Source organism: Oratosquilla oratoria, chromosome 21 (assembly GCF_046742065.1).
Source record: "Oratosquilla oratoria isolate Oo_2021 chromosome 21, ASM4674206v1, whole genome shotgun sequence".
In the NCBI taxonomy this organism is placed as follows: Eukaryota; Metazoa; Arthropoda; class Malacostraca; order Stomatopoda; family Squillidae; genus Oratosquilla; species Oratosquilla oratoria.
In genome coordinates this window covers 60,718,976-60,740,775 of record NC_134797.1, presented here as the reverse complement: position 1 = coordinate 60,740,775, position 21,800 = coordinate 60,718,976, and the positions used below count along the sequence as shown (strand labels likewise).

General features: G+C 41.0%; 1 protein-coding gene across 2 annotated transcripts in view; it reads left to right on the top strand.

Moving 5' to 3' along the window:
• The first annotated feature begins 3,522 nt into the window (after positions 1-3,522).
• Atf6 (bZIP_ATF6 domain-containing protein ATf6) overlaps positions 3,523-21,800 on the top strand; it is a 104,790-nt gene continuing 86,512 nt past the window's right edge. For both annotated transcript variants that reach the window (XM_076205072.1, XM_076205070.1), the window contains exon 1: positions 3,523-3,701. In XM_076205072.1, coding sequence (XP_076061187.1) covers positions 3,590-3,701 — 112 coding nt within the window. In that variant the 5' untranslated portion in view covers positions 3,523-3,589. The remainder of the gene's footprint in view (positions 3,702-21,800) is intronic.

The window sequence follows — 21,800 nt, the reverse complement described above, 5'->3', positions numbered from 1 at the left end:
CCTTTCCCTTGTAAAGTGGAACGATACAGGCACTCCTCCAGTCCTCCGGCACTCTACCCTCTCTTAAACAAACATTAAATAACCTCACCAGCCAGTCCACCCTAACTGTACCTCCTTTCTTCAGACGTTCTGCATGGCATCCATCCAACCCAGGTGCCTTACCTACTCTCATCATCTTAACAGCTGCTTTCACTTCTTCTTTCCCTATTTCTCCTCCATTTTCCTCACTCATCACTCTCATTTTCTTCGCACTTCCCACTGCAACTACCTTTCCCGCCCTATCCTCCTTCATATTTAGCAACTCCCTAAAATACTCTGCCCACCTTCCTCTCGATGCCTTCTCTTCCATTGCCATCTCTCCATCTGCACCTTTTACCTTTTCTTCTCTACTTGATTCGCCTCCTCTTCCTCTTTTAATTTCTTTCCAAAACATCTTTTTATTACTTTCAATATTTTCTGTCATACTCTTACCCCATTTCACATCTGCTCTCCTCTTTGCTTCCTTTATCTTATGCTTAACTTCCTTTCTCTTTACTTTGTACCTCTCATACGATTCCCTCGTCCTAATTTATAGCCAATCTATGAATGCCTGTTTCCTCTCTTCTACATCCTTCTTTGCTTCCTCATCCCACTACTCACTACCCTTCCTTCTATTTTTTCCCGCCCTCCTTGTTCCACATACCATCTTTGCACACCTTATGACTCCCTCCTTGAACCATCCCCATTCCTCCTCCACTCTATCCTTCACTCCTTTCCACTCCTCTCTCAGCTTCTTCTTATACTTATTCTCCTTTCTTTCTCATTTAAGCAGTTCACTCTAAGTACCTCCCTACCTTCTGCCCTTTTCCTCTTTCTCCACCTATTCTCCACTCTCTACCTTCCACCAGTAAATGCTCTGATATTCCCCCACTCTCTCCCCTTAGAACATGTACATCCTTAACTCTTCCTACCATACTCCTGGTCACCACTATATAGTCCATTAACGCTCTATGTGTCACCTTTCCATCCACCACCCTCTCCCATATGTACTTATGCTTGACTTTCTTCCTAAACACTGTATTTACTATCACCAACTCTCAAGACACATCACCATCAACTCTCCACTACGATTTTTTCCTGGAACTCCATACTCCCCAATCACTCCGTCTATTGGTTCGTTTCCTACCCTAGCATTAAGGTCTCCCAATACAACTACATTGGTATTTCTCCCTAATCCCTCTATGCACTCATTTAAATCTACCCAAAAAGCCTCCCTTTCCTCTACGCTCTTCTCACTGCCAGGCCCATACGCACTTACAAAAACCCACATCTCTCTTCCCAGCTTCCCCTTCATCCACATCAACCTTGAAGAAACCTCATTCCACTCCACTACATGCTTACCTATCTCTTCACGTACTAGTATAGCCACCCCTTCTCTCCCTCGCCCTCTCGTCACTCCTGAGTACCTCCCAACTACACTCTCAAACTCACAGTTGCCCTTTCCTTTCAGTTTCCCTCAAAGCCAGTACATCCATCTTTCTTCTCACAAACATACTGCCTATCTCTTCCCTTTTACTCTCATCTGTACCACATCCACGCACATTAAAAGACCCAAACCTTAGGGTACTGGTTGGAAAATTCCCTGAACCTCTTATGTCTTTACTTTTTTTTATGAATGTCCCCTTTGGGGCTACAGGTAGTAGGACTCCTAATCCAATCCCCCGTCCCATTTTTTTTCGCCTTTTACGACTCAAGTGGGAAGACTTGGTAGCAGCATTCTTTTCCCCCACCACAGGGTAGGCGAAAAAAGGAAATGAATATTCAGAGAAATGGTACAGGACAGTAACAAGTGGTTGGGGGACAGCATAACGGAGGGGCAGTTGTAGTATAAAAGTGCCATCATTTCTCTATGAACAGAGTTTTCCTCTATCACAGACAAAATGATGTGTGCCTCTGGTCCGTAGGGGCGCCCCATATAGACCCTAATGTATCAACTGCATGCTACTTTGCCACAATTACATGCAGCCAATACCCCAGACAGGTAAATAGTAAATAATTGATTGACAAATAAATAATAATGAATGAAAATCAAGCAAATAATAAACAAATAGACAAATAATAACAAATAAAATTATATGCCCTACAAACAATATCCACCCACAATTCTTTCCACATCAACTACCGGCCATAAAAATGATACATTTTTTAATTGTCATTCTTCATTCATTCTTCCAGTGCAGTGAATAGAGACAATGTTCGAAAAACATCGCCGACGGCTGCAGAGTCTGAAAGGAGATGGCTACGAGGAAAATGATTAAGAAAATAGTTTCCCCAAACACTAGGGCAACGCGAGTACTCCTAGCGCTGGGATAAATGCTCTTACATGTACGCAATTTCGATTTGCTCGTATTTTTTTTAATCGTATACACATATAAAAATACACTGTATAAAATTGTGAGGATGTCACAAAAGAACACACAACACTAATTCCCATTGTGGCCTTCTTAAAAATAATTAGGTGAATCCTTATAAAGAGAAAGAAAAGCTAATGTATAGCTCCGATCAAAACATGTTTCTTGTAATAAGTTCGTACTAATAATAATCTTTGACATAACTCAAAATGTAAAGAAATAACTAAAGGCACCTGAAACATGAACCAGAAATATAGTAATGGTTATAACAAAAATGAAGGCAACAATAAAAGTATGATATAGTAATAATAATGATACACGAGTAATATTGATATTGACAACTTTGCATAAGAATCTATCACAAACAAAAATTTACGAGAAAAATAATAGCTGCACACTGAAACAGATACTAAGGTATGCATGAGTAAAGTGCAAATTTAATAATTGGAGGTAGCACTAAGATATATAAGAGATTTAGAAATAAAAGACTCCTGATTTCTGGCTATCAAGATAAACTTGATATACCCTATATGAAAATAACATAAGGGAACGGGACACTTACAGCATTTAAGTTATAGGGTAGATGAAGACGTGAACAACCACATGCAGGACTGTGATCAGTCGCCTCTAACCCCCCCCCCCCAAAAAAAAAAAGAGGGGAATGCGACACTGCCGTCACCAGACAGTATGCTGCTTCACCTCGCCCCTACTTCACAGCAGCGAACCATGCTCTAAATCCACACGCCCACACCATACCCTTACAAGCCTTACATCATACCAACGCATGGCTCCCAGGCTTACACTTCTTTTAGTTTCTCTGCCGTAGTCAAAAGAATATATAGAAGATCGTTTGCTAGTTGTTGCTGTGGGAGTGATGGCTGTAAATAAAATAACATGGAATACAATATTACTGAATTTTCATAATAATACAATGAATGCAGATATAATTTCCTGTTTCATTCGCTTTTCCTAGGTGATGGTCTTATGAGTGAGAATGACATATGAATCTTACAGCAGAAGAAACATAAAAAAGAAACGAATTAACTAATGGAATCGTGATTTTTTGTTGTTGTTTTTATGGCACGAGTCCTTAGACTTCCTACAGATGGCAGCACTTGCATGCCTTTGACAGTTAAGCAGCAGAAGGCACTGGCTTCGGGAGTGAAAATCGCGTTGCAAGTCAAAATAACTTATACAACATGTATGTTAAGAGTGAACCGAAGTGTGAATTTGATATGACTGTTGAAATGATAGATGTCGAATCCGACCTGTTAAGAGAAGAATTGTTCGGTAGCGGCAATATATCGTCAGGTAAGTGTCAAGCCGTGTTGTAGACAGCATGGTATGCCTGGCAAGAGTCCAGACATCCCATATTTATCCTATTAATAACTTGAATGTAAAGTGTGATGACAGTTGACAAGTCCATGTTTGTAGTCTGAAGTTGGGAAATCTGGATGTATATTAAATTCATTGTATATTTTACGTAATCGACGATTATGTGTAATGCAGCAAGTTACTTTAGGTGCGGGGATGGGCGTCTGTATGAGTGGGTTGCCAGTTAGGGCGATTGTGGAATTTGGGTATACATTGATTACTAGCTGATTGCGTATGCATTTCTCGGTTATCTAAGTATATACATAAACTTAGGATGATGTCTCGCAAGTGATTGCCTTTGCAGTGGGTTTGCACGGATATATGTATCTTACATGATAAATTTTATGAATATTTATAGCTATATTATAGTTACTAAAAGGAAAGAAATGCAAACACGGAAAGAAATGCACATGTAACTAGCATGCATATATATATATATATATATATATATATATATATATATATATATATATATATATATATATATATATATATATATATATAAATTTGTGATGGCACATACATTTGTCTGTGTGTTGTATATGAATATCTAATGTAAACATTGCATATGAATATAGAATGTAAGTAATAAATATACATGAGTAAGTCCTATTACTCTTACTATAGATAAATGTGTTTGTACATATAAATTTACTAATTTATTTTTATATTCATCTGCATAATTTTTTCCCATGGAGTGGAAATCCTAATAGGGGTTGATGGTTTATGTAGTTCTCAAAGGAAATGTGAAGGTTATGACAGGATTCCTCAGGACACCTCCCTTGATGTATCAGTCAGAGATTAAACTGAACACATGTTGTCAGCCACCAGGGTAAAAATTTTAAAGTTCCCTAAATTCATTCCAGTGAGATATAATATTGACCTTGATTTTCATTGACTGGAAACCCTCCATTCCACAGCTGCTAGGGAGTCTGCAGGTCCTCATCAGACCTTGGAAGAAACTCAAGACTGATGACTGTGTTCTAACCTTACCTTAGTAAAAGTAAAAAAGGCAAGAAAGTTTAAAGCTCCTAAGGGGTGCCTCTTCTCTACTGTCTTTCAGTCTCAAACTATATCTGTATTAGTGTGGGACATTTCTCTGTCATTGTTGTATGATAATAGATGAAGGAGATGGGACACTGGTTGTGAGCTCTTGTTTTGCAAAAAAAGGAAGAGTAAATATAATTTAAATTTATAGAGATATCCTGGGTTTGGGTGGGAGAATGCCAGCCTCACAGCCCTTCACCCCTCAGATGGAAGTGAGGGTTTCAATTGATGGCAGGAAGATTATTCTACCTAATATCAGTCGTGCAGTACCACCTCTAGCAAACACAATATTGGTCCCACATTAGAGTGAGCAGGAAAGGGTTGATACAAGTAGCTGAATTGAGTTTTAATGTTAAACAAACTACCGGTATATGTTCTTTGAGCTGAACAAAATTTGTTTATCATTAATCGGGATTAGATTGAATATTTTTGTTTTTCCTGCAAGCAAGTATTTTCACTTTCTATTCCTTTTTGCTCTAACAATAACTTCTAACACCCCCCCCCACCCTGTTCTGTGAGGAGACATCAGTGCAAGACACTTGGGGACATATTAGGGGGGAGGGATCCACCTGGACCCCACAGGGCATACTAACATCCTACTAACTACTCCAAATCTATCTACATCACCAACAGACCAATAGCCTTTCATCTCTAAACAGTGACTTAATCCATTGACCATCTCTATGTGCACCAGACCTCTACCTAGACAGTAATGTCATACCTAATATCTCCATCCACCAAGGACTTTTTCCCCCCTTACCAGGGAAGTAGTCAAAGTCAAAAGATACATACCCACTCCCACCAGTTCCACCACCCTTTCCTCCCTCTCATCTTAGCTCCTCATGGACGATGGGTCATCCCTGTATCCTGGCCACTGCCCTGGGTCAGAAGTAATTCAGCAAAACACAGCACATCCATATCAAGGCTGCTTCACTTAATTGGCACCCCCCTTTCTCCATCCCCTGATATCTACCTAGATCAATAATATCAAACTTGATCCATGATGACCACTGTGCCTACATCCTCAATAGGCTCCCCTCCACCCTCTCCCACTCAGATAAGGGAACTTTTCTGACAGTATCATACATCATCAAAACCTGGGGCAACAGCTTGAACAGTAAAAAAATGCCCAACAATGCTGACATATCTTACAAACCATATAACATCAGTGGGATTCTTATCAGTCCCCCAAAAAACACAATCTACATCACAACAATAACGGGTGGAATCCAGACTGCATCACAACTCCTGAGGGAAAGGACATGATCCACTACCAGTTTAAGTCACCCAATCCTGGAAAACTCCATGATTTTCAGAAAAAAAAAAACAAAAAAAAAACAAGAGCACAAATCTGCTAAATAATGCCCCCAAGCACACACAAACTCTCGTCACCCATAAGCCTACAGAATCCACTCATGGATTATCCAAATCTCCTCCAACTATATCTTTATCCTCCTCTTGGGTACAATCTCATTTTGGCAACCTGGTAACAAACATGCTGACAAAATGACCCGAGAGGCAACATCCACCCCTTTTGATGTCTTTACCCCACACCCCACTGTCAGCAACACTGTTACCCAGGTCATCGAACTGCAACACTAAACATGTGGCAAAGACTTGGAACAACATCAAACCATCTAGAATTAATCAAGTCCTACTTACATACATGGCTGTCCTCACATCAAATTTTCATGTTTTCAAACTGTTTTAGTACATCTGAGGATGGAGGGATTACCCTCCAACATGCCAATACTAAGCCCCCATAACAGTAGTACACATACTGCTAGATTTGCATGGCTCTCCACAGAAACCACCAACTCTCTCATTTACCCCCTCAAACAAGTCTCAGTATACAAAACTTTGGGTGAGGAGACTATCTCTATCATTTCTTCACAACATCAGTATCTCCATCATTTCTCCACAACTTCCTAAAAAAATGGGACTCCTAACCAGACCCCATGAAATAAAATAAGAGACATGTCACCAATGCTTATTAACTATGGAAAACTACACCTCCATATAGACTTGCCATTGATTAATTAGACCTTCATATGAAATACAAGATAACATATGATAGCAGCATGATATTGTCCAGAAAGATAGAAATATTGGTAAACCACTAGCATTAACAGAAATAAATAAAATCATCAAATCAGAAAAAATTTACATGCTGTAGGTTGAGACAGTCCATTAAACACATCTTAAGACACAGAACACGACTTCAATTATGTACAAACATAATCAAGCTACAGTTGTGCACACTGCATGATACTGCGCTTGGCCTTCAAGCCAAAATTTTCATAAATCAATCAATCAACTGCATGATACCAAGAGTGAACATAAGGAAGTCATTGCATTTGGCAGACCATAGAGAACATTGACAGATGCATACTGGTCACACAGCTCTACACAGCATCAAAGGTTATGGAGTGCAACCCACCATGTCATGACAACACTATACACTAACTTTACATAACACAGACTGGACCATTTTGACCACAACTTACATTGCATAATACTTGCCATAATGGATATATGCATGGCATTTCACATCATTGCAAGACTCCACCTCATAGACAAAGTATATGATATTACTAACAGCACAAATTGATGGTTGGAAATCTACTTCTCTGGTGGACAATCATCCTTCTCACATATCAAAATCATACCTAATGGAGTCCTGCAAGGATGTCTTCTTTCATCCACTGTCTACTTACACAACATTCCAGTCTTACTCTTACTCGTTTACCTCATGGGCCTCAGACATTGGAGATCCATGGACATCTTGACAAGCTGTCTCCACCTTTGCCTCTGATGCTGTTTCCAAGCCCTTCTTCATGCTGTCACACCAGTGCTTCCTTGACTGACCATGGTCTTTGTCCATTTGGAATTCCCAGCATGATCTGTTTTGGTATTTTATTATTGTCTATTCAGGCTACATGACCTACCCATCCCAGTCTATAAGATCTCTGGAGATTGTTAATATTCACATAAAACATGATCGGGTCATGATGATACAGTATATAGATTTCTATTGTTGTACATTTCTTGAAATAGCTCTTTTTTTGTGTTGGCAATCTTTAGTTTGTTCTGCTGTTCCCAGTAAAGATAACTGGAGCCATTACTGATCCTTGCAATAGTCTTCTTATTGTTCCTTCCCACTCAGAGTAGCTGCCTCTTCTCTCCTCCTCTTAGCCAGACATAGAAACAGACCCACACTAATACAACATTAACAGGAATCCTGTTTCATTCCCAAGGGACCTGTTGGGTGGGATCAAGGCTATTCAGTGAGACTCGGGTACCAGAAATCGTTTGTACAATATTCAGGTACCAAACATCTTAGATTATATTACCTTTGCTCTTTCCAACTGTTTAGGATTGCCATTGATTTGTATATTGATAATACTAATCCATGAACCCATTTCTTTGGTTAGGTTCATTTTCTTCTTAAAAAAAAAATATATATATTATTATTTTATTTTATTTTTTACATATATTTTTTATTATTTTCTTAATTAAAATTACATTTGACAAGTACTCATATACTTTTAATAGTTTGCTCATTGATTGGTATTGTATAGTTTTTCAAAATTCTGTTAGTTTTTATGGAAGAGAAGGCAGTAAGGGAAAGATGGGCAGAATATTTTAGGGAGTTGCTAAATGTGAAGGAGGATAGGGAGGGAAAGATAGCTGCAGTGGGAAATGCTAAGAAATGACCATGATGAGTGAGGAAAATGGAGGAGAAATAAGGAAGGATGAAGTGAAGACAGTTGTTAAGATGATGAAAGCAGGTAAGGCACCTGGTCTGGATGGATGCCATGCAGAATGTCTAAAAAAAGGAGGTACAGTGATGGTGGACTGGCTGGTGAGGTTATTTAATGTTTGCTGGAGAGAGGGTAGAGTGCCGGAGGACTGGAGGAGTGCCTGTATAGTTCCACTTTACAAGGGAAAAGGGGACAAGTGTGAATGTAGTAGTTTCAGAGGGATTAGCTTGTTAAGTGTAGTTAGGAAGGCTTATGGGAGGATCTTGATTGAGAGGATTAGGAGAGGAACGGAGGGAGTAATTGGTGAGGAACAGTGTGGATTTAGGACGGGTAGAGGTTGTGTAGATCAGATCTTTGTGGTAAGACATATATGAGAAAGCTATAGGAAAGGGGAAGGATGGTTTTTGGGCTTTTATGGATCTGGAAAAGGCTTATGATAGGGTGGACAGAAAGGCACTGTGGGAGGTTATGCAGATATACGGGATAGGAGGAAAGCTTCTATCTAGGAGCTGTCAAGAGTTTTTATGAGAGTGGTAGAGCTTGTGTCAGGATTAGAAATGGAGAGAGTGAGTGGTTTGAGGTAAAGGTGGGACTTCGTCAAGGATGCGTTATGTCGCCCTGGCTGTTCAACTTATACATGGACGGGGTAGTGTGAGAGGTAAATGCAAGGGTAGTGGGTCAGGGATTGGAGATGGTTAAAGAAAATGGAGAAAAGTGGGAGGTGAGCCAGCTGTTGTTTGCGGATTACACTGCGCTTGTGGCAGGATTGAAGGAGGGATTGAGGAAGTTGGTGACAGAATTTGGGAGAGTATGTGATAGAAGAAAGCTAAAGATAAATGTGGGTAAAAGTAAGGTGATGATATGTTCAAGGGGTGAAAGTGGCAGTAGACTGGAAGTGAGCATAAAGGGAGAGCAACTGGAGGAAGTGGATAGTTTTAGATACTTGGGTGCAAATGTGGCAGGAAAAGGTGGAGTGAAGGTGGAGGTAGAATGTAGATTGAGAGAAGCAAGTAAATGCCTTGGTGGATTGAAGAGTGTAATGAGGAATAGACATTTGGGAATGGATGCTAAAAGGAGACTATATGAAGGAGTGATTGTGCCAACAGCACTGTATGGGGCAGAAACATGGAACATAAGAGAAGAAGAGAGGAGTTTCAATGTGTTTGAGATGAGGTGTCTGAGAAGTATGATGGGGGTTACTAGGCTAGATAGAGTGAGAAATGAGGAGGTGAGGAGGAGAACAGGGGTGGAAAGGGAGTTGGGAGATAGGGTTGATGAAAGAGTATTAGGATGGTTTGGACACAATGAAAAAATGAGTGAAGAAAGACTAGTAAAAGAGGTATGGAAGGCAGATGTGGAGGGAGTGAACATGAGGGGACGTCCTAGGATGAGGTGGATGGATGGGGTGAAGGGGGCTTTGGGGAAGAGGGGAATGTCTGTTGAGGAAGGACAGTAGAGGACAGAAGACAGGGGTGAATGGAGAATGGTTGTATATGGATGATGTTGTGATGCATGAGGTGGAATGAGGTAGTATGTGTGAGCAAAATTTGACACAGCCCAAAGGGATTTCTCCCCGTCTTCTCCTTTTATGCATGGGGGGGTCGCCGATTTAATGAAGTGGCCTTGCTGTGGATGTGCTGTGTCCTGTGACACTGCTTCTGACCCAGGGCAGTGGACAAGGTGCAGGGATGACCCATCATCCAGGAGGTGCTAAGATAAGAGGGAGGGTGGAGGGGGTGTGGAGTGTATTTAGGGATGAAATGGGTGGGAATGATTTTATGCCTTTTCCTTTTTGGCTACCTCCCTTGTAAGGGGGAAAAAGCCTTGGTATATGTATGTAGTAATAAGTATTCTTTTTATGTCAAATTAAGTAATAAGTATTCCTTTTATGTCTTTCCTCATGATACATTCTCATTTTTTGCACATCTCAATTTTTTTCTCATCATTATTGTCTTTTGGAGTGCTTTGCCATGGTTGTTAGTACACAATTGGAGACCCAACAAAGTACCCAAATAAAACAAAAACAGTCATAAAACAATATCATGTCCATAATGTAGCACAAGAATATTATAGACATGGTTCTATCAGGAGCCCTCAATCCTATCCCTTCCATCAGTCCTATCCATATATCCATCCCATTACATCACATGAACACAATCAATTGAATGCAACAAACTACACTAGTAACATTCTGCTCAAACATCTACAACACATCCATGTAAAAATCCACACACTCGGATCACAAAGCAAGCACTCAAAGACTGACCACCAAAGTCAATACTCTACTTGACACTCTGAGACATCAGTCCAACAGAAAAATTCCTCTTATGACAAGCAAGAGCCACACTGGCATTACTACATTGTAGGCCACTACCCAGATTTGAAACAGGACCACCACAAAATAGGCCTGGCTACAAAATAAAACTGCCCCAGAAACAATCACTATACAATAAATCAGTCATTCAATCAATCAACGCATTATCCCAGATTTCTCTTGTTGGAGACCCACAGCTCCCATGTAACTAGCATCATCCACTAGTTCGGCCCCCAAGTCACTCAAGGAAAAAATATTGTATTGTTGTCTAGGTATGGCTAGGATAGGGTAATATAAGGTGACGTGTTTAGTGTGATGGTTGCATCAGGAGTAGTTTGTATGGCCAAACCCATTCTATGTTGGTACAGTGCTGTATGATAACCTGAACAGTCACACTAGTGTTTTTTCCTTCTCATGAGCCCTGTGTTGTCTATAAGGGCTTGATGGAGTAGGGTGTTTGGTGTTGGCTCTGGAGTGTTTCTTCTTTTCTGATCATCTTAATGTATTTGCATGTTGATGTATAGATTGTTGTAGAACGTGAGTATGCTGCTGGTGTAGTTTTTTATTGCATTCAGCTGGTTGCACTTGTGATCAAATGACATGGGTGAGTAGGGTTTCTTTGTGCTGGTGTTCTGTTTTGGTGGTTTTGTTGCTTCTGGATGTTACTTTTGATGTATTTTGTATCATTTCTAGGATGTTCATGTTTGTTTTTATAAGTGTTGGGAACCATGCTGTGGAAGCATTGTTGAGTGTAGTCCTCAGGAACTGTTTGCAGAATGTATGAAGACATCCTCCTCCAGACAACACAGTATCTCTTTCGTGAAAAGATTGATCCATCTTACAGTGCTACCTGTAGGTTCTTGTTATTCCTTCCAGCAGAAGAATAGTTATCTTTTTCCTGACACCAGACTATTATTCAGCTCTATTTGATGGGGTTGAATATTAAAAGGCTAATGTGTTCCAGTCCAATTTGTCGAAAATCTCGACATGGAGGTACCTGTTTCAGGATACTGTATGGTATTTAACCTGTGTTTGGATAACTTCATTTTCATTGCTAATCATTCAAGTTTTTGTTTATCCTATTTTTGTTGTGCTTGTCCTCATGTGTAATTTTGTATCGAGATAAATTAAAAATATGAACAAGAGTAGGAGAGATCAGTTTCCAATCACATGTCTGCTTCATGTATAATTTGTTCACACCCCTCCATACTGGGTATTCATAGCCTGGTAAAGTATACCGCCCTCTGTGTAAAGAGTGTGTCTTGTTTGATCAGTATCGCCGTTGTTGTGGAAACAGTACGCCATGTTTGATCATTATCGCCAAGACATAGTAAACACTACGCCATGTTTGATCAGTATCGGGGGGTGGGGGGCTGGGTTAGGCTCTCCTCACCTTCTTCGAACCCAGTTTCGAAGTCTTGCAACCCACCTCGTCTTGTCCCATGCTGAAGAAGAGGTAAGAAGATCTCGAAATGGGATTCGAAAACAAGCTGAAGGGAAACCAACTGTTACCTGACCACCTTCAAGTGGTTCCCATAGGTTAGACTCCCATCCAAGAGTTGATGCCGAGAGGGAAGGAGCAACTGACACTGACATTATATTCACTGTCATTCTTTTCTCCCACGAACAAAAGGTAATTCTTTCAACGAACAACCATAAGTCATCCGGTCTTAGTCCTACACAGCAGTTGGTGTAGGTCTATTGGTCGTCACTGTGGTAAGGCTGGGAAGTAAGTTAGGCAGTCTACACGAATGAACAACCCTATTCAGGGCTCTGCACATTCTGCATTGGGGAAAGGCTAGAAATGTTGCCCCAAACACCGTCTCCCTAAACATAACCTAGCTAGTGAGACAACCCGGCAAGGTCACTGTAACGCAGCATGAATATTAATAACCAAACAACAGCAAGGAGGGAGCACTAGCCCTACCAGAACCAAGGTCCCTCTGTTGCATTCCCGACAATTCTCGCAACACTTCAATGTGGCCGGGGCGGAATCCCCCCCCCCCACACCGAACTTGAAAACCGTCTACAGTGACGACATGGAAGCAGTTGCGTGCCCTCCTCTCATTGGGTAATAATCGTCGCCATTAGAGTTGTCATCACACCTAAGCACCTCAGTTAATGACTGTCACCATCCCCTGAGAGAACCGAGACGAAGTGGCCACCGACTTCGACTTACCAAATATTCCAGATCCTGAAGTCAATAAAATTCAATCGGTAAGAAAGAAATTGCCCATGAAAGTGTGCGTCGAAATTGAAAGCAGCCCCCGTGATATCCTCTAGGAGAAACCCTGACAGTGGAACTGGAATCAAGAGCTCATGATAAAGTCAAAACCTTTACTATCCTGGCAGACACCCCAATCCAGTTCTTGTCCTAGAAATGCAGGCAAGCAAAAAAGTACTCGCCTATTTTTTTTCCCCGTGACTGCTAGGCGAGCACTTTTTTCCTACTGTTGGAATTGAATCACGACACACTAAACAGGTGTCTTTTTTCTTTAACATGTGAATATTACAGGAGACTTGCCTGGCTCCTTAATAATAAGTGGGAGACGAGGTAGGCTTACGCGATACTCGGATTCATTCTGTGGTAAACATCGTCATTTAGGCGCGCGAAAATTGAACTTCAATTTTTCGTAGTTGCGTTTTTTTTTAAGCCCTGCCAATCTAAACAACACCACATAGAACATTCAACACCTGTATGGGAGAATTTCACCTTTCACAATTGCAATCACACACAGAAGAAATAATGAAGAAAAAATATCAAAAGTAGTAGAAATATATCGGGTTTAGAAAGCCATAAACTGTACAAGGTCTAAATATACAGGTCAGACCGTTTACATTCTTCTGCGCAGCTTCTGACGTCATTTGGCTGAGTCCATTTTCTCTTTGTGATACACTGAAGAAAACTGTGAAACGCCAAGGAAGACAGGAACTATAATATTTTATATATTCATATATATATAGACAGGAACTATAATATTTTATATATATTTATATATATATTTTATATAATATTTGTCAATATAACTAATTGCGTGGAGCGATGCGAGCGAAGGCGACGTCATTTTCGAACGACGGACCAGCTTCAACTGACAGCTATAGGACCCGCTAACCCCACTTTGAACAGCCAGGTGACGTTCACGGGCCCGCTGCGCCAACTCCCTCGAAATTCGGTCGGAAGTGGTTAGACCTTATATTCTTAGATCTTGCTGTACAAAGGGCAGTTTCCTCACGCTATTAGTGACCTTCAATCAATCGCAACTCCCACGCTACGTAACTGTAAGTTACCTAAGTTACGAAGTAGAGAGAGATAACTACCCACGCCTACGTTGCCAGCACTTTGGACACACTGGACATCGATGTCACCGCCTAGGTGGTGTATGTTACCTCAAGCCTGACACATGGCACGCTCAAACCCCATCCCAAAGGCTAAAACGCAAACAAGAAGGCCACCCTCTAACTTTAGTATGCCAGTTTGAAAAAAGTCTTCAGTTTCAGAGAGGCCAAAAAAATGTATACTACGGTCGTGGATGATCAGACCAGGAATCACATACTATATTGGGAAACAGTGCCTTCCATTAGACGACCTCCCCCCCCCCCAAACAACCATAGCGAGAGACCCACGTGATATACGAACTCCCAACACAAACCCCACTATACCCTGCTCATGTGTGTCACTGGATCCCCCAGCTCAGCCCCACGCCTTCTCCCCCAACCCCCATCTGAAGTACAAGAACATCTCATACAAACCCCCAACCCCCGTTCAGTTGTTCCCACAAACATATTCATCACCTTCAGATCCTTCTCAGCCGGAGAAATCATAGAAGACGTAATGGAACACATAAATATGGTACTAGTGAATTTCCCACCCCCAAAAACGCCAACACGTTCCTTCACCAAACAGTACAAACTAAATATTCCCCATCTGCACCGGAACACTCGCAACATAATGAGACACACTGAAAAACTTGTAACGGTTATCCAGCTCAATATAAACCCCATGTCGCATCGAAACAATCGGTAACGCACTCCATCATGCAGTGGAATCTGACTGCATTTGTTTACAAGTAACGATTCGTTACATGCACATCCTCAACCATAACGCATATTTGTTCCCCATCTCTCCTCACAACACTACAGATATTACTAGAATATCCGATTTGCACAACAATTAAGCAGTCATCTACTCAACTCCTCGTGGCATTTCACCAAACCATGATCGATAAAACACAAATACCTTTATTGTCTCCACAACTCACTGCAAAAAACGGGACTGACAAAACTACACCTTCGACCAACCTTGATAAGAATGGATTCTTGTAATACCTATGGTTAGTCAAGACATTGTAAGAGTTTAGTGCAACTGAAAAATTGAAAATGAATCCCATCTCCGTTAGCAAGTGTATCAGCATAATTATTGCACAATTAACACCCACGTCATTTTCATGGTGAAATAAGTGCTAATTATTCGGAAGTCTCATCATTTATGTATTATGTATTCATACGTCAAGGACGGTTAGGTAAGAATTCAAAAGAAAACTGGATGTTTGCCAAATCGCAAGGCGGGAAAATAGCGGGTATTCCCCGCGTATAAGCCTGTTGCCTGTCGGCATCACGCCTGGATTGATTAATTAATTATTAGCAAAACACAGGTGTCGGACCTTAACGAAAGAGGGTCCCCACAAACAATTTTCTAGTGTAGGATTCACAATGGACAATGCCATTAAATGGTATATTTGAATCGGGGCCTACGAAAGGGGTACCACAATCAATTAAAAATAAACACGAATTTATTGTTCAAGGAAACAGCGTTATTAATGTTTTATTCTGCATGTGAAGGTCCTGTATTGTTTTTAATACATAGAGGTTTTACATAGTTCATAGAACAATAGTCGATTATCGCGTCTTTAAATACTGATTTCGTTCTTGAAATGGGTAAAATATTTGGACATGCCGCGAGCCAGTGGCAGATACGATTTACCATGTCTTCAAGTTTAACTTAGTTTGCACCAAGTACTCTTTTTATGCAGTTTAAAGTTGTGTTGACTTGAGGCTGATTTACATTGTCAAGCGACATGATGTCACTCGTGGCGCAGCGTCCGATCTTTCCTGGTCGGTTCGGCGTGTCCTCTTTCCGCTCAAAGGGGTAGGAGGTAACGATGGCATTCTTAAACAAAAAAACCTTGTATAAATCCTTGGAAGGGAAAGATTTGTATAAGGAAATATTTTTCAAGAATACCACCGCAAGATTCTTACGGTGGTATTTTTAATTTTTTCCCTTGTATAAATCTTTCCCTTCTTAGGATTTATATAATATATAAGGATTTTTTTAAGAATACCACCGTAAATATTTCTCTTCGCGTGAAGCGGTTGGGATTAGAGACAAAATGCATGGAGGTACACTGCACAGGAAAATTATTTTGATGGCTATTAGGAGGCCTGGAGCCGAGGGGGATGGTTAAGGAGACCTAGACCCCAAAAAGTATCCCCCCAGAAACATATATGAATTGAGAATAATTAGAATAATCCATTAACGAGCAATAAGACAAAATATGATAAAGTTATTCATATACTAATACGCCATTAATATAAATAAAAAATATGAAATAAAACCTGGTTTAATGCATGCACTTATAAGACGCTTTAGTAGAAATATACGCTAAAGAGAAAGTATAAAGAAGTTAAGCCCACCTACCCCTCTACGATAGAAACAGCCACCCTCCACCCCAAGTTAGTCCTGGTTACTGGCCTGGTTATTGACAGAATCGGGCATGATTAGGGAGGTTAAGATTGTTCACAAATACTGGTGGCGTATTAAGATATTTTATAGTATATTTTTCCGTTAAGAATATAATATGAAAGTTGAATTCTAAAATCTTACTGTTTGTTAAGTGATCATTCGCAGATATACCATGAAATGCATCATATAGAAAAAATGCCATATTCTGTTCAAGTGAATCGACAACAACAAATCTCTCAATAGCATTTTCTTGGCTGAATAGAATTGGATGAAAAAAAAACCATAAGTTGTAATCGGTGTTGAAATCTGGTGCTTAATGTGGGAAAGACGCTGGGAACATTATATAAAAAGTAATACCCCACATAGGTCCATAGCTGTCCTCACATCTAAGGTACAGATGTTTTGAAATAGAGCATAGTTTGCCTAAGGACAGGGTCACCTTCATGACAGGAAATAGCTCTCACACCTGCCAAAGCAAAGCCACGTACACCATTCTCTTTTCGACAGCCCAAATCTACATTAGCTTTTCAAAGACCAATCACACTACACCAGATCGTGGGTAACAAGACTACAGTACTTGTGCCATCTCCCCACAATTTCTTAGAATTAAGGGACTCCTGATCACACTCGACTAATTGGATCAGCAGTAAAAATGTAATAACGTTCGGTGATGGCGCCATATTTTCTACCAGGATAGAAACGCTTGTAAGCCACCGGCCGTGATACCCAAAAGGATGTGGAGGGAAACCGATAAGAGCGATTGTGACGTCGAGGACCGGCCGGATGGCGTGGCGTTTTCTGTCTCTGTCTGTCTGTCTCTCTCTTTTTTTCTATATGTATATGGTGATGATGTAGGTTCAAACCCACCTGCTCATTATGACCACCAATAATTTGAGCATAGTCTGCATAATCAGTTTTAGTTGTAGGTGAGGAAAGTTGACCAGTAACCATTAAAATGTCGATCTACTAGATTCTAGTAGATCGTCATTTTATTGTACAGAACCTGGAGCAAATTGAGGTTTAGTTTTGAACTAAGGAGTTTAAGTGTGTTGCTGCAACAAATGTATGACCAGTGTGCAAAAAGATATTTTTTATTCAGCTTGTGTAGTCGTCAGGGTCCACTGCGGGGCCTCCGCGCTGTCCAGTGGGAGGTGAAGCAATGTATGTTGTATGCAGAGGCGTTTTGTCGGTGGGAGGCAGAGATATTTGGAGGAGGTAGGTTAAAGACATTATACACTTATGGGTTATGGGGTAAGGTTACAAGATACTTTAATGGCCGCATATATCTTTACCTTATCTACGTGAATTACATTTTTACTTTCATCAATCACACACTCATATTCTATAACATTAAATATTAGCGAAATTGTACGTGACAGCCGGCAAAGTTTCAAAAACATATTTGATTTTTTGGCGTGAGAAATGTATGGTTTCATGATCGGTTCGAAACTCATTTGAAGTGTCGAGTGTGTGATGAGAACGATGAGGAAGTACGCGCCAGCATGATACAGTCCAGAGATGTTTCCTGTTATTTCTTTTCTTGGTATTTTCACGGATGCAATGCGTTATTTGCAAATTTTAAAATTCGTTGATATTAACACCTCCAGCAGAAACGTCCTTAAAACTCTTCTTAGAATATTGGAACTCAGTCTTGGCTGAAATAAGATAGATACAGTGTATACGTTGGTGCTTGGCTATCAACCCACCCGTGCATAGAAGCTCCGTTTTTTGTTGTAATCATGAAAACCTTCATTGTGATTTTCGGAAGTAAAACCCAAATAGCGCTCAAGTGCACACGCCTAGTAGGCAAAACTCGTTTCCGTCAGTGATCATGCATATGTTGGGAAGGGGAGGTTAGGTTGACGTGTTGGCTGGGTGCGCTTGAGTCAGTACATCCTCTCCTCCCTCCTCCCCTCCCCTGCAGCGACATTGTTTACCTCCGCATCACCTGCCATGTGGAATCCATGGTCATGCGAGCGCTCAAGGACTCTCCGCCTCGCCGCCCCGTTTGCTGACGTGCAAGGTATTGCCGCGCTTCAGGCGAGAGGAGGCACTTGACAGGTTATTTATAACTCACTTTTAAGTGCATCATATCCTCGGGGGAGTGCGCATAGTGATTTGCAAGGCAGTCGCTCAGCCAGACGGCGGCCTGGGCTCAGGACTAGCCAGTTGACCAAGTCGTGCTTACGCGGCTTCTTCGTCCCGCTCTGTAATGACCGTCATCAGAGGTGCTGGAGGCCAATGTTTTGTTTTAGTGCTTCTAGCACCTAAGCACTGTGGTCAAATTGATTACACTGTCTACAGATTGCAGTTATGAGCAAAGCCATGCCAATGCAGTCACAATGAGCCAGGCATTTTTCACAATTTCAAGTCTGATTTGGACATTAGCGAAGAACAAAGGATGTTCTATCCTCTAGAGCAGTGGTTCCCTAACTATCTTACCTGACGACCCCTTTTTGCGTCCAGTAGAACCGCACGCCCCCACTCCCTCTTTTGTTCATATGAAAAGATTCTTGCATTTATTTCTTAGCATTGTTCAGGAAAACGGATTTCTGTATTACATTTTTAATAATGAAAGCCACTCAAACAAATGATAGTACATTCAAGAGACATTTTTCTAAGTAACTAAAAACGAAACATTTGGTTCAAAGGGAGCGAAAAAAAGTTTGAACATTAGCAAATTGGCAAAATTGACTTGCAATTTTAAGAATAGATAATTTGAAAACATGGCATATAATAGTTGGAAAGACTCATGAGACTAAGGCACAAATTATTAACTAATTTAGTGAGATGGATGCTGTTGCTTCTTCCTCACAAGATTAGAAATTCTAGGATTGAAGTATTGGGAGTTTGTGACGAGTCCCTCAGTGGCGTCAGTGTGGTTGGTATCGGTGACGTGTCCAAAACGTGTAAGGAAAACTAGCGTAATAGAAAACGGGTTGGAGTCACTGCTATAATTATACTTTGCATGTATGTAATGGCAGATATTTGTTCTTTGAATTATTTTATTATTCTAATTAAACAAATATTTTTGAGCAGATGACTTCATGCCTCCCAAGGGGGGGGGGGCGCCCCCAAGTTTGGGAACCACTGCTCCAGAGGATAGGCCGGATCTGGAGTGAACCGTTAACCCAGTTATGGGAAGAGTTCTTCTAAGCTGAATAAAATGAATTTATTGGTCTTTTGGTCGACAAATCGTTAGTCATGACAACCTAGTTGTGTGATATATATATATATATATATATATATATATATATATATATATATATATATATATATATATATATATATATATATATATATATATATATATATATTATTGGGTTGGCGTTACTCTGGACCCGATTTTTGTCGTTAGAAACTACTCTGGCCTGCTGACTTGACATAGTCGTATTCGTTTATGATCCCCCCCCCCCACCCGTTAGGTGAACTTGAACAGGATGAACGTAGGCCCCTCTCACGTCCAAGTAACCTCGACGCTCAGTTGGGTACTGCTCTTAGTTTAGTGGGTCACAGTGCTGAAAGACCAGATGCATGGAGGCACCATAAAATGAAGATTACATGAATGTCGACTGACTTAATTCAACCAAAAGATAATTTTGGTGACAAATGCTGGCGAAACATAGAAAGTGACTCGCACAAGGACGAGGTCAGCCTTGATCTCTCAGCCGAGGTAATTGCTCTCGAGAAATAGTTCAAGGCGAGAATCAAGACTCACGGCGAATCGTGAAGTCAACCTGTAGATGAATCAGCCTCATGTCTATTCGGAACACGCACTCCAGGCGCCGGAACACCTCGTCTGGCGCCAAACACATGTTCCAGAGTGGAATGATGGGAAGAAACACGTGTTTCCAATTTTAGTATCGGGCTCGTGGGAAGTAATTACACCAGCACAGCTGGGAGACGCGGCTGTGTTTTCAATTTGCCCAAAGTAGACTCGCACTTGTAGGCTCGTGCGGGCTAGCGCGCTGGATGGAACTCATGTTGTCGTCTATCTTTTCCTAACCCAGAAGAGCCTTTTTTCTTCACATATTAATGAAAGTGTTGTGTTGTCGGAAACGCAAACTAAAAACGTCTCATGAACCGAAAACTGCAGGACTTCAGTAATATGAGAATGAGATTACTTTAAACTCTAATTACAGTTACGTTCTTCAATTTACTCATACTCCCAAAACGAAGTTGAATAAAGAAAATATAAAAAAATATGCATGGAATGTTTTACAAATTTACAATATACGACGTCTTTGTTTTGATGTGGAATTAATTATTTTGCAAAAAGATTTTGGAGCCGTACCACACAAGTGGTCTGAAAGAGCACCACACCCCTCACCCCCGTTCCCTCTTACACACCTTTTCCTTTCTGTCTTATCATCCCGCCTTCTCCTTTCACCCGTCTCCCACCCCTCACCCGTCCCAACACATGCTCTCTCTCTCTCTCTCTCTCTCTCTCTCTCTCTCTCTCTCTCTCTCTCTCTCTCTCTCTCTCTCTCTCTCTCTCTCTCTCTCTCTCCCCCTTCATCTCCTCTCCCCCGTCTCTCCCTCTCCGTTTCTATCTCCCCTTCTCTCTTCGCCCCACCCCCTCCATGGATTTCTCCTTTACCACCTCTGAGGAATTACCCCATAGAACAGAAAATACGACGAGTTACTAGAGCGGTTAAGTTAGCAGGGAAGAAAGCCCCGATTCTTCCGACGTTAAGGGGAGTCGCAGGAGTTAACGTTGGAGAGTCGTGGCCGCCTTAGAGTTTGTAGATTTCCAGGGAGTCGAGGGAAGGCAAGGCAAGGAACATGCCCTTGGCGTCGGTGTCTTTCGTTCCCAATTCCCACGACCTGCTTGATAGCTTCTCGAGATTGTGTCCCTTCGTGTATGCCCGTTCCGTGCAAGGTCGGCTCTTTCAGAGAATAATACGCGTCATCAAGCGTCGAATGAAATATAGTCATGTATCATACCTAGTCCACGGGAACACCGCGACTGTATCGTTACTATTTATATTTTGTCGTCGATGGCCCACGCTCAATCCTTGGGTACAATATCGCGCCAAAAAAGGTAAGTCACCCATGTCACCCATGTCCAGAAATTTTTCGTCACTATGGCACACTATTTTGTAAAAAAAAAAAAAAAAAAAGTTAAAAAAAAAAAAAAAAAAAAAAAAAAAAAAAAAAAATACTTTCCT